We start from the raw sequence: 12103 nt of genomic DNA, 5'->3' as shown, positions 1-12103 counted from the left end.
AATAATCCACAATAAACAAGACTGAATCGCGACTGAATGGATGGGTTGTCGATACCATGCAGTAGATCGCGAAAATGGTATTTACAAAGCAGCCAGAGACACGCGAGTATCTGACAAGGATTTTACGGAAGAGGTGTAAAAAACACACACGACATTTTTTTTACAATAATTAACAGACGTTCTCGTGGAGCATGTCGGGAGAAATGTCGCAGAGTTAATGCGTCATCATGCTGTTACAGACCCAATTTCTGTGCAGTACGACAGGTCCTGTTAGCGGTCTATGCTATTTGCTGAGCTAAGCTGTGTTAAATACTTATTCTGTTGCAATTATCAGCCTATTATTTTTAAAGCGGGGGGTAAGTACATAAACTTTTGATAAGTTATGTGCACCTTCGAGTGTGACCAGCGAATTTATGCGTGAAAACAGACCCTCATTTCCATTTTATGCGACCTACGCAAAAATGCGCCATATTGAGCCATCAGAATCAAACTACATCCGTTCAAGGTTTTTTTTTTCTGTAGGAATCATTGGGTCACTTTCGAGCTGTAGTTATTTCAGAGTATTTTTTATATAGCATGGTGTTAAATCTCGATTAATGTCTGTCGTTGAAGACGAGTTAGATCTGAACAATGTGGTATCGATTGGTATCTAGCCCTGGATTCCTTTTAAATTATATGGTGTGGAAGCACGATTTTTACCTCTTTGAACGAAGTGAATAAGTTACAGATATGTAATTGGCAAAAAAAGTCGATTGCTGACTGATGTATGACCAATGTCCAAGAGATAAGTATCATTTTTGCGTGCGCGCTAGTGTGCAGATCTGAAGATAAAGGGGGAAAAAAGAGAAACTGACCTGTGTCCAGTATGGATTGTCGGTCTAAGCTCGAAACCCTCCGTCACACTGCTAAGAAGCGATAGCGTTTTGTCTAAGAGAACTTTTGAGATGCTTGTCAGGGTGTATCCTACTCTCTGTGTAGCGTTTGGTGAATAATGTATTTCTGAACGTTGTCTTTTTCTGAACATACACAGAGGGCTTTGACAGAGGTCGGACATGAGCAGTTCTGAGGAAGTATCCTGGATCTCCTGGTTCTGTGGACTCAGGGGGAATGAATTCTTTTGTGAGGTGAGACCTAGCCTTTAAATCGCAGCGATGATAATGTGGCAATTCATGCTTTTCCAGCCTTAATTTGCATGTCTTCAAGTCGCGTGACTATACAAAGCACTATGCCTTGTTAAATTTAGCATAATGAATTTAGACCTTCAGGATAGTTGATTTTACTCTACTTACTGCATACTGCAAGGGTACTCAATTTTGAAGAAATTAATGTTACTTTTATATAGTGCTTTTCAGGACACCCAAAGTACTTTACATAACCAATGAGGAGTCACTTCAACCACCACCACTGTGTAGCACCCATTTAGATGATGCGACGGCTGCCATTCTGCACCAGTACGCTCACCACACAGTAGCTATGGTGGTGAAGGGACAGGAGAGAATTCACCAGTTAGATATAGGGGATGAGTAGGAGGCCAGATTTGAAAGGGTTACAGTGGGAAGCCACTGGGCATTGGGGTGCCACTCTTACTCTTTCGAAAGACGTCCAGGGATCTTTTATCACCTCAGAAGGTCAAGACATCGATTTTGCATCTCAATTAACAGATGGCACCATTTTAAAAGTACAGTGTCCCTGTCACTGCACTGGGGCATTGGGATCCACACAGACCAAAGGATGGGCTCCCACTGCTGGCCAAAGGGTCCCTGTCACTGCACTGGGACATTGGGATCCACACAGACCACAGGATGGGCTCCCCCTGCTGGCCATAGGGTCCCTGTCACTGCACTGGAGCATTGGGATCCACACAGACCAAAGGATGGGCTCCCACTGCTGGCCAAAGGGTCCCTGTCACTGCACTGGGGCATTGGGATCCACACAGACCAAAGGATGGGCTCCCCCTGCTGGCCAAAGGGTCCCTGTCACTGCACTGGGACATTGGGATCCACACAGACCACAGGATGGGCTCCCACTGCTGGCCAACGGGTCCCTGTCACTGCACTGGGGCATTGGGATCCACACTGACCACAGGATGGACTAACCTGCTGGCCACACCAACACCTCTTCCAGCAGCAACCCAGCTTTCCTAGTTGGTTTCCCATCCAAGTACTGGCCAGGCCCAAACCTGCTTAGCTTCACATGGATTATCTATTCTGACCTGCAGGTCGAATGTCTGCTGTGTATACAGGTTTTACTGTACCTCCCTAATAAATTGCTAAATAGAGGACTGATTGGCTGAGTCCTCACACCTGGGTTTGTACAGCTGACCTAAAGGTTATCCCAATATCTTGCTCGCACACTGGCCCTTTGTGGATAACATTGCCCACCCCTGGTGTAATGCTTCAGATTCATGTTCCATTTCCCACGCATTGGCTACTGAATTATGCCAGTTGCATACAACCAATGATGTCTAGCCTACCTCTTCTCCAGGTAGATGAGGACTACATCCAGGACAAGTTCAACTTGACGGGGCTCAATGAGCAGGTTCCCCACTACCGACAGGCCCTAGACATGATCCTGGACCTTGAGCCAGGTGAGTACTATACTCACTCTGTGAGGCTAAATCCTTGAAAGTACCCTGCTATTTTGCCCTTAACAAGGTACCCTATTTTATTTGGACCAATTTATCAGCATTAAGAGATCTTGAAATGGCAGGGTTTTTTAAGGAAATGATCAACACAAGTGTGTGTAATGCATACTTGCCGAATGCGACAGTTTGTCACTGGTTGTTGTGGTCTGCTTGTGTGTGTTACCATTGGTCCAGTCCTGGATTTATTTGTTTCTTTTCCTCTGCCTTCAGATGAAGAACTGGAGGACAATCCTAATCAAAGCGACTTGATTGAGCAGGCGGCCGAGATGCTCTACGGCCTGATTCATGCGCGGTACATCCTCACCAATCGGGGCATTGCTCAGATGGTATGCCTCCCCCCCCCCCCCCACTGCAGTCATTGTGTTTTTAGCCTGTAGTTGCAAAGACACTAATGCTCTGTAAGATTAATAAGCTTTCCTGTACTTCATTTGTTTAAATCGGTTAATCAAAAGAAAGAATGTAGTGAGAAGTTGAATGTGTTGTATCAATGCAGTTTCTTGAACCTCTTTCAGCTGGAGAAGTACCAACAGGGAGACTTTGGATACTGTCCCCGGGTTTACTGTGAGAATCAGCCCATGTTGCCTATTGGTGAGTCTGGAAGGGGCTTCAGTGTATGGATGAACTTCTGTGTGAAAAGTGGTGTTGTTATTCCGAACTAGTTACTTTTTTTTGTTTTAATGAATCTAATGAATTTACAGTACAACTTCACATACAATTTATTGTGCCATTTTACTGTTTTAAAAAAACAGTGGCCCAAGTCGGCCTGTCTGGAAAAGACAAGTTCTGCCCTGATTCATTTATGTTTCACTGTAAATGTCCTCTCGTTGTTTAAACCGTAGCGCTCTGATGGCTCAGAGTGAATACCCGGCTGTAAATGTCCTCCCGTTGTTTAAACCGTAGCGCTCTGGTGGCTCAGAGTGAATACCCGGCTGTAAATGTCCTCCCGTTGTTTAAACCGTAGCGCTCTGGTGGCTCAGAGTGAATACCTGGCTGTAAATATCCTCCCGTTGTTTAAACCGTAGCGCTCTGGTGGCTCAGAGTGAATACCCGGCTGTAAATGTCCTCCCGTTGTTTAAACCGTAGCGCTCTGGTGGCTCAGAGTGAATACCCGGCTGTAAATGTCCTCCCGTTGTTTAAACTGTAGCGCTCTGGTGGCTCAGAGTGAATACCCGGCTGTAAATGTCCTCCCGTTGTTTAAACCGTAGCGCTCTGGTGGCTCAGAGTGAATACCCGGCTGTAAATGTCCTCCCGTTGTTTAAACCGTAGCGCTCTGGTGGCTCAGAGTGAATACCCGGCTGTAAATGTCCTCCCGTTGTTTAAACCGTAGCGCTCTGGTGGCTCAGAGTGAATACCCGGCTGTAAATGTCCTCCCGTTGTTTAAACCGTAGCGCTCTGGTAGCTCAGAGTGAATACCCGGCTGTAAATGTCCTCCCGTTGTTTAAACCGTAGCGCTCTGGTGGCTCAGAGTGAATACCCGGCTGTAAATGTCCTCTCGTTGTTTAAACCGTAGCGCTCTGATGGCTCAGAGTGAATACCCGGCTGTAAATGTCCTCCCGTTGTTTAAACCGTAACGCTCTGGTGGCTCAGAGTGAATACCTGGCCGGTTTGTTTTATCCACATCATACTAAACAAGTTCTCGTCAAACTCCCTCCAGGCCTGTCGGACATCCCAGGAGAAGCCATGGTGAAGCTGTATTGTCCCAAATGTATGGATGTGTACACGCCCAAGTCCTCGCGGCACCACCACACCGACGGGGCCTACTTCGGGACCGGATTCCCCCACATGCTGTTCATGGTTCACCCCGAGTATCGCCCCAAGAGGCCTGCCAACCAGTTTGTGCCCAGGTTGGTGCTGTTTCTGCTTCCTGTCCCTTTGACTCGTATCTGTAAAAGTTCCCTGTAGGTCGTCTGGTGACTCTTCAGAGAACCTGCTTGTCTGTGTCCTCCAGTGAACTGTGTTGGGAAAGATACAGTATTATTTAAAAATAATAATTCCAAAAGTTGGATGGAGTAGTTTGTCAGCCAGCCAGAGTCCTTCTGGAGGAGTAGTTGACCGAAGGCTGTCTTGTAGGTCGGCTGGAAGCAGGTGCAGAGGTCTTTTGCCTGTAAAACCTCTTTTCCTTTCTCCTTTCTGTACAGTAGAATAGAACAAAATGGAATATTTTGTTGCTTTATTGATCCCCATCTGGAAATCTCTTTTTGCCTATCCCATCTTGCTCTCTGAGAGAGATTGTGTTACTTGTGGTTGTAACCCGCTTGCCTTTTTGTCTCTCCAAGGCTTTATGGCTTTAAGATCCACCCCATGGCCTACCAGCTTCAGCTGCAGGCAGCCTCCAGCTTCAAGAGCCCCGTCAAGGCCATCCGCTAGGTCGCCATGGGAACAGGTGTCGGCAGCAGGCTCGGCATCCACGCCCGCACCGTGCAGGAAGCAGCCTTTTGTGTTTGCATAGGATTTCACATTAAAAAAGGACGATTAACATAAACGGAGAGGCGAATGCGAAGCGTGCCCTCTGTCATGCACACACACATGCACGCGGATGTTCACAATTGTGCATGTCTGGCTGTAACAGAGACCCCGTCGAGTGACCTGTACACCATCCTCCTCTTCCAGTAGCTTCCATTAAACCAAGGCGCACGGTTAGCCTGCGTTTTTTTTTTTTTGTTTTTTGTTTTTTGTTTTTTTTAACGTTGCATCTCTGATCTGAATGTTGCGCAAAGAGACGGTTATTTGAAAAGGACAGACTTAGTTTGAAATTCTTTAAAGTTCTTGCCCATATGACACCGTGGGTCTTTGGTTTAAGGACTCAGTTACTGGCATGTGACATATTCAGATTTTTAATTTTTTATTTTTTTTTAAAGGTTTGTTCTAGTAGATCCTCTGTAGCTGACTGCAGTACTATACAGACCTGAGCTAGACGGTACCACAGCCCTCCGGTACCACAGTCCCTTCCTGCCAAGAGACTCCTGGAATACTGCCGCTATGCATTTCGTGGTGGGACTGCATATTTATTTAAGTATATTTAGGAACCAGATGAGATTCCCAACAGACTTTCAACTTAAAGCGATTAAGCTTGTCTTGCAACCATAACTGTCTTGTCTTTTTTTTGTTTTGTTTTTCTCTTCCCCCTCCGGTGTGTAACTGTCAACAGGGTTCAGAATGCACAATAAAATTTTCTTTCACATTCTTGACACTAGGTGGCACCTTCTTCCTGCCAACTTTGCCTGCATACGCCCCAGTCGCAGACGCAGACTCCTGTTTGCCGGATATTAAACTTTGACGATGGTTTTGTCCTTTCACCGCATTATTAAAGCCTGGGCTGTTTCCAGCATGTTGCCCTGAATTAACTGTTGCCTCTCATATGTCCCAGGGGGTGCACTGGTTTTTCTGGTTGAAAAGTTCACAGAGCTGTGTAACTTTAAAAAATACATGGGTCAGGGTTAGGGCACCCTTGAAACTTGGGTGGAGCAGGTTTCCAAACTGCAGTTACTATCACGGCTCTGTCAAACAGGGAACATCTGTAAACTTGACATCTTGCGGCACAGCAGGGATTTGAGAGGGGCTTGCCTCTGATGGAGTGATCCGGTGCTGCTTTGTGGGCTGCTCATCTTCAGGTCATGGGATTTCTGTGGCCTTGTTTTTTGCAGCCCAGATGGCATGAGGAGACAGGAATGTTACCTAAGCCAGAGCAATGAGGTGCAGCTCACTGCATGTCTGTTAAAAGCAGAATGGTACAGCCCAAGCCAGGATGCTGTTAGCTTGACAAGTTGAACGGGCTTGTTAGCAGTTAAGACAATGGCAATGGCAACATATTGGGAGGATCCCTGGGAAGATCTCACTAAGTTAAAGTTCAGCATTTTTGCTATGTGACTACAAATTTGAGGATAATATGTAAGCATGCACTCGAAATACAGCTTCAACAGTATGAAAATCCCAGTTATTATATGTTCTATGTTCCTTTTGGATTTTATCGTTCTCCATGTAGGTCACTCTTTCAGGAATTTACATTTAGCACTTGCTTTTATCCAAAGTTACATACAAGTGAGGCAAATAGTGGAAGAGCTACACGACATCTTCCAACAAAGCATGAACCTAATGATACCATTCAAGAAGTGCAATCACTTTAGTAGAGAAATTCGTGGAACAGATGGGTCTTCAGGCGTTTTGTGAAGCTGGAGAAGGAGTCTGATGACCGGATGTTGTTCGGCAATTCATTCCACCATCACGAGAAAATTCTGGAGTGACATTTCTCCCAGTGCTGCCGCCCTTTGATGGAGATGGGCACCTGTCCGTTGATGGATCTGAAAACCAGCACCAGGGACTTGATAATGGTGTGAGCACCTATGAGGAGTCAATGAAGAGGAACAAGGACCTGTGTAACACGAAAGGATTTAGGCTGATTGAATACCAGACTTGCTGCTAGAACCATCTGCAGCAGTCAGGCTGGTAAACCTACTAGTCGAGAATCACAGTAGTATAGTCACAAATGGCTGAACTGGAAGCTGAGCTGCATTTGGCCGGATCTTCCTGATTTTAAAAGATTTTACATACTGTGTATGTCATACTACTAAGTTAAACAGGGGGGTCTGGTTGGTGTCCAATTAACCATAACATACATCCTAGCAACAGTCTTGATTGGCATAATACTGCCTCAGCAGGACCTTCTACCACCGTGGTGAATATTAATGCTGATAACGGACATTTCTGATTGGTGCATAATCCAAAGTTAATTGTATCTGAATACCAGTCAATAGTGATGACATGGGCAAAAGGAGATTTATATAACACCTGGATTTAGTGAGGTCATCTCCCTGTACTGGGCAAGCAGCTGGAAGATGGGTGGGTAAAATGGGGTCTTCAGAAACTCTGCAAGTCTAGTGAAAACCCAGCTGTGTGGTACAGAGTCTCAGGGAGAAGAGTGCAAAGCTGTTTTCTGCCGAGGGAAGGCGTACTTGGGTGTTCTTCTGTGAAAGATCTCCCCCTGTGAGTTGCTTTCTTCCAAATCCTAACGTGTTCTTCCTACTCGAGGATGTGCCTCAGCCTTTATCGACAGTCCAGCACCCATGAGAGGGTTTGTCATTATGGAGGAGCCCTTTCAGTCAGATGTATGATGATTTGTTGGACACTTTTTAGAGTGAAATGTAGTTCAATGCAGAACTTCGGCCCAGAACCATCACGCCAGCGTGTCTGTGTGTGAACACTGCATTTATGAGTATTCAGTGCAGGAGAGGCACCTCCCTGGTGTGTCATCCGTTGTTTTTAGTGTTTTTCGCCACCTTCTGTCCTTGTCTGTGTGTCCTAGTATGAACATCAGAGCCAGCCAGTGGCAAAAAAGTGTAGGGGGTAGATAATAGATTTACAATATAACGATAGTGATTTTTTTTTTCCAAAGAGAGAAATGTGTTCAAAGTAGTTACCACTGCATGTGTGGTGGTACTGCTGCTGAGTGTGGCCTGGATGGGCTATGTCAGATTCCTAAGGGAACAGTGGATGGGCTATGTCAGATTCCTAAGGGAACAGTGGATGGGCTATGTCAGATTCCTAAGGGAACAGCGGAAAAGGGACCTTGGATATGTGGAGAGGAAAGTGTGCATGACACAAAGTAGGGCGTAGGTTATGAAGACGGACAACCACACCGCTACGACCTCCCCTATCCAACCCTTGTGTGTTGACCACTGATTAGTGTGATGCTGGTTCTATGCTCTGGGTAAATCTCTCACTGCTCTTGCACTGAGGCTCAAGGTTTAAGGGGGGATTATGTAAGGAAAAGTAGTAAAGATGCCCCAATATTCTTGGTTAATCATTTGGATACAGACAGTGTTAGCAAGTTATGATCATGGGAGAAGTCTGGGAGAGAATGGGGGTTCCAGTCGGCACCACCAGGGTGCTAAGGAAGATGATTGTGGCTGAGCTACCATTTGCTCTAACAGGAAGTCTCCGTCCTGTCCTGTCCCTGTCCTGTTCCGTCCCTGTCCCTGTCCTGTCCCTGTCCCGTCCCTGTCCCGTCCCTGTCCCAGTCCCAGTCCCTGTCCCTGTCCTGTCCCATCCCATCCCTGTCCCTGTCCCTGTCCCAGTCCCTGTCCCTGTCCTGTCCCTGTCCCGTCTCTGTCTCAAGATCCTCACACTCCAGGGGGTCACTATATGTAAATTCACTAAACACCTACACACAGTACCTTGTTGGGGAGGGTCTTTTGGGGTATAAAGGGGGGTGAAGAACTGTCCTTACTTTGTATTTGAGCTGCCTTTCAGTACCCGGTGTGTGTCTACACTGTATTACATCATATTATTTTTTACTGCTCAATAAACCACCGTTTTGCCAAAACTGCGGAGACTCTGCAAGTGGATTCTAATTCTGATCTAATTACTGACAGAAGAAAACATTAGGAGCCGTTACAGACACAAGTACTAAAATCACTAAAAACAGATGGTTACACTGAGTGATCAGCTACTTTCTGTAGTGGAGGATGAGGGATTTCCTCGTCTCATATACTGCTTATAACAGGTGTCCAAGTAGCAGCTCACAACATCTTTGTCATTCATCAGTAAATCTGGCCTGTCCCTGGCCTGCAAGTGGCTCAGACATTAGGCAAAAATATACAGGCATCAGGCAACATTTCCACATTGATGCAGCACTAGTTAGCTGCGTGAAAGCCAAAGTGAATGCCAAAATTCAGTAGTTAGCTGTTTTTGACAAATTACACTGGCTTGTTCTCTTTGTTTAATAAAAATAAAAATTATGTTTCTGAGATGCTACTTTCATTGTATGCCATTAGTATTGTTTAAGTTCTCATAGTCATTTTTGAGAAATGTTTTCAGTGAAGTTTAAAAAGGTTCTCAAAATAGAATTTCTGTTAGTATTTAGTTTATCGAAATAACTGAATAATCAATTAATTAAATCGAATCATGATAGAAATGAAAAATTTCCGACACATGAAACCAAATCACTATGCAGCCAATGATTTAAGCCTCTGTTTTATATCTTTAAAGTTTTTTTTTGTTAAATCTATAGATTATAATGTCAAAAACCTTTGTACAATAATCAGGCGAACATAAATTATTTGTGCTGTTAACAGTGGCGGAGCCAGGAAATTTTCTGTGGGGTGGCCAGGATGATTATGTGATCATTTTGGGGGTGGCCACGGCCCCCCCCGGCCACCCCCTGCCTCCGCGCCTGTGCATGGATGGCTGTGGTCAGACCAGGGAGGGCCAATAGGGTGGCCGGGGTTCGGCGGGGGGTGGCCACGGCCCCCCCCGGCCACCCCCTGCCTCCGCGCCTGGCTGTTAATGGAGAAATTGAGAAACTACCAATTTTGCTGTTTTTTACCGTGTCTCATGACATATGCCAGAAGAAGCAGTGTGTCTGTGAGTCAGCCAGTCATATGAGAACATGGCACATTCTGACAACAACAGAAACAAGCATCTTCTTACAAAATTGTTTGTCAGTGCTCAAGAGCAGCGTTCAACACCCTGGTAAATTCTGTCGGACATTGTGATCAAAATTAACAGAGAACGGTAAAAATCCCTGGATGTCTTTCTTGCCCCGCCCTAAACATCAAGGATACATTGGTTGCACCCTCGCAAAGTGATTCATTGCTTCCCAAGTTCATTCTTGGGAGGCAAGTTAGCAAGACTGGTCTTGCGAAGCCCACAAGTATGATCTTTGTTTTCTCGGTACTGGGAAACACCCGTGACATTTAGAAATGCAGGCCACCTCGTTTTTTACCACAGCCACGGACGAGCTTTGCCAAGGACAGGTTGACAATCCCTGCTCCAGAGTAACAAAGGCTTCGATCTGTGTAGCAGCTCTGGGCTCGGTTCTCTACCAGCAATGGCTCAGACACTGTTGTAGCAGGGCGTGTTCACAGACGTCTGTTCTGGGGAATCTGGCAGCACCCAGTGAATGTGAAATGCTCTGAGGTAAAAGTCAAGGGAGTTACGGTGGAGGAGAAGCGGAGGTGTAGCTCTGGACAAGTCAGAGCTATGATATCGTATGACTCAACAAACAATATGAGGACAATAGACACATTGGCATTGTTTTTCACCACCTTCAATGGGCACAGAAACACTCATCCTTGGTCTGTCTTTAACTCACATCCTTCCATTCACACCCCGTCCGGGACAAATTAGCATCAATTTTTGTGTAAAAAATTAAAAACCATAGTCATGTTTTTTCCCTTCTACAAAGACTAGTGGAAACTTAGAATGACTCATTGGTATTTAATATGAAACCAGAGGAAAAATCATGTCTTTGTGTACATATGGCTGGGAAAAAGACCCGGATTTCGTCTTTATACACGTGTGTCTGTAGGTACGACTGATTATGTGCGTGTGTGACACGGAATTCACAACCACACCCTGATTCTCACCATTTTTTTTCAGTACAGATTCCATCTTGTTTCCACATTCCAGCGTTTTCATTCCCCACCCAAGCACCCAGCCTTTCTTCCACCAGGCACTCAGCACACCCAGTGGTGCTACAGTACGCTCACCCCAGTGGTGCTATGCTCACTGCTTAACTCAGTGCTCCCTTTCACTGGCTCTCCAGCTCCACAGCTGGTATTCTGAAATATCCCACTGCCAGCCAAAGTGCTGCTCTCATGTCTTCCAGGGTCAAAACTGCTAGAGGATCTGAAATCACGCATAACATCATTCGTGAGCAACGCTTCCCACTGCTCCTGTACACAACTTATTACCTAAGCTATCGTTTCCTTGATTATGATGCCTAATTCATGTGAGACAAATACATACAGTGGCAAAAAATTTATTATGACCATTACTGGTTAACAGAACGAAAAGAACAAGTTCTTTCTGTTCAAAACAAGATTGCTCTAAATGGAGAACAAGGCTGTAACCAAAGTTGTGGACGACAGGACCAGACATGCCACGCAGTTCACTCAGAGAATGCAGTTCTTTTCCCTGCCCTCTAAAACTGTGATTAAGTCCTCCCTTTGTAAGCCAGTTCTATGACCTTTGTTTACAGTTATCGGGTGTGTACACGTAATGATTCAGAATCATGTCGGTGAATTACATTATTGCTTTTTATTTTACAGTGCATCTAATATTTTCAACTGAAAATTAGTGTTTTACAATCAAGAGAAGGGCTAAGTGTCCATATTGAGTGGCTATATTTTGTACACATATAGATTTAATTCTTCAGTGCACTAAGTGTCCTGTGATACACAATAGGCACAGCTGAGCAAATCTCAACCACACCCAGGCCCATCTATTAAACATCTTATTTTCTAGGGCAGGAAAAGGGATGGCGATATTAAATGTTTTTGTTACTTTATGTTGTTTTAGTTATGTTTTGCCGTTGTGAGAAAACGTTTAAGCGACATATAAGCCAAAATAAACATGCCGGAAAGCGTTTCAGGTTCATGAATAATTTGATTTTTATTCCGGAGTCGCGCAGGCGCCCTCGCGTTGAAAGCGTACACAGAGCGTAACGTGACTTTGTTAACG

The 12103-nt window shown here is 45.2% G+C and overlaps 1 protein-coding gene across 1 annotated transcript; it reads left to right on the top strand.

Moving 5' to 3' along the window:
• Positions 1-200: 200 nt before the first annotated feature.
• csnk2b (casein kinase 2, beta polypeptide) lies at positions 201-5832 on the top strand. The gene is made up of 7 exons (XM_023809634.2): positions 201-356; positions 1031-1124; positions 2485-2587; positions 2855-2970; positions 3157-3232; positions 4299-4488; positions 4921-5832. The coding sequence occupies exons 2-7, from the start codon at positions 1053-1055 to the stop codon at positions 5009-5011; spliced, it is 648 nt and encodes a 215-aa protein (XP_023665402.1). The 5' UTR covers positions 201-356; positions 1031-1052; the 3' UTR covers positions 5012-5832.
• The last annotated feature ends 6271 nt before the right edge of the window (positions 5833-12103 follow it).

Source organism: Paramormyrops kingsleyae, chromosome 23, assembly GCF_048594095.1.
Source record: "Paramormyrops kingsleyae isolate MSU_618 chromosome 23, PKINGS_0.4, whole genome shotgun sequence".
NCBI classification, from domain to species: Eukaryota; Metazoa; Chordata; class Actinopteri; order Osteoglossiformes; family Mormyridae; genus Paramormyrops; species Paramormyrops kingsleyae.
This window is presented reverse-complemented; position numbering and strand designations above follow the sequence as displayed.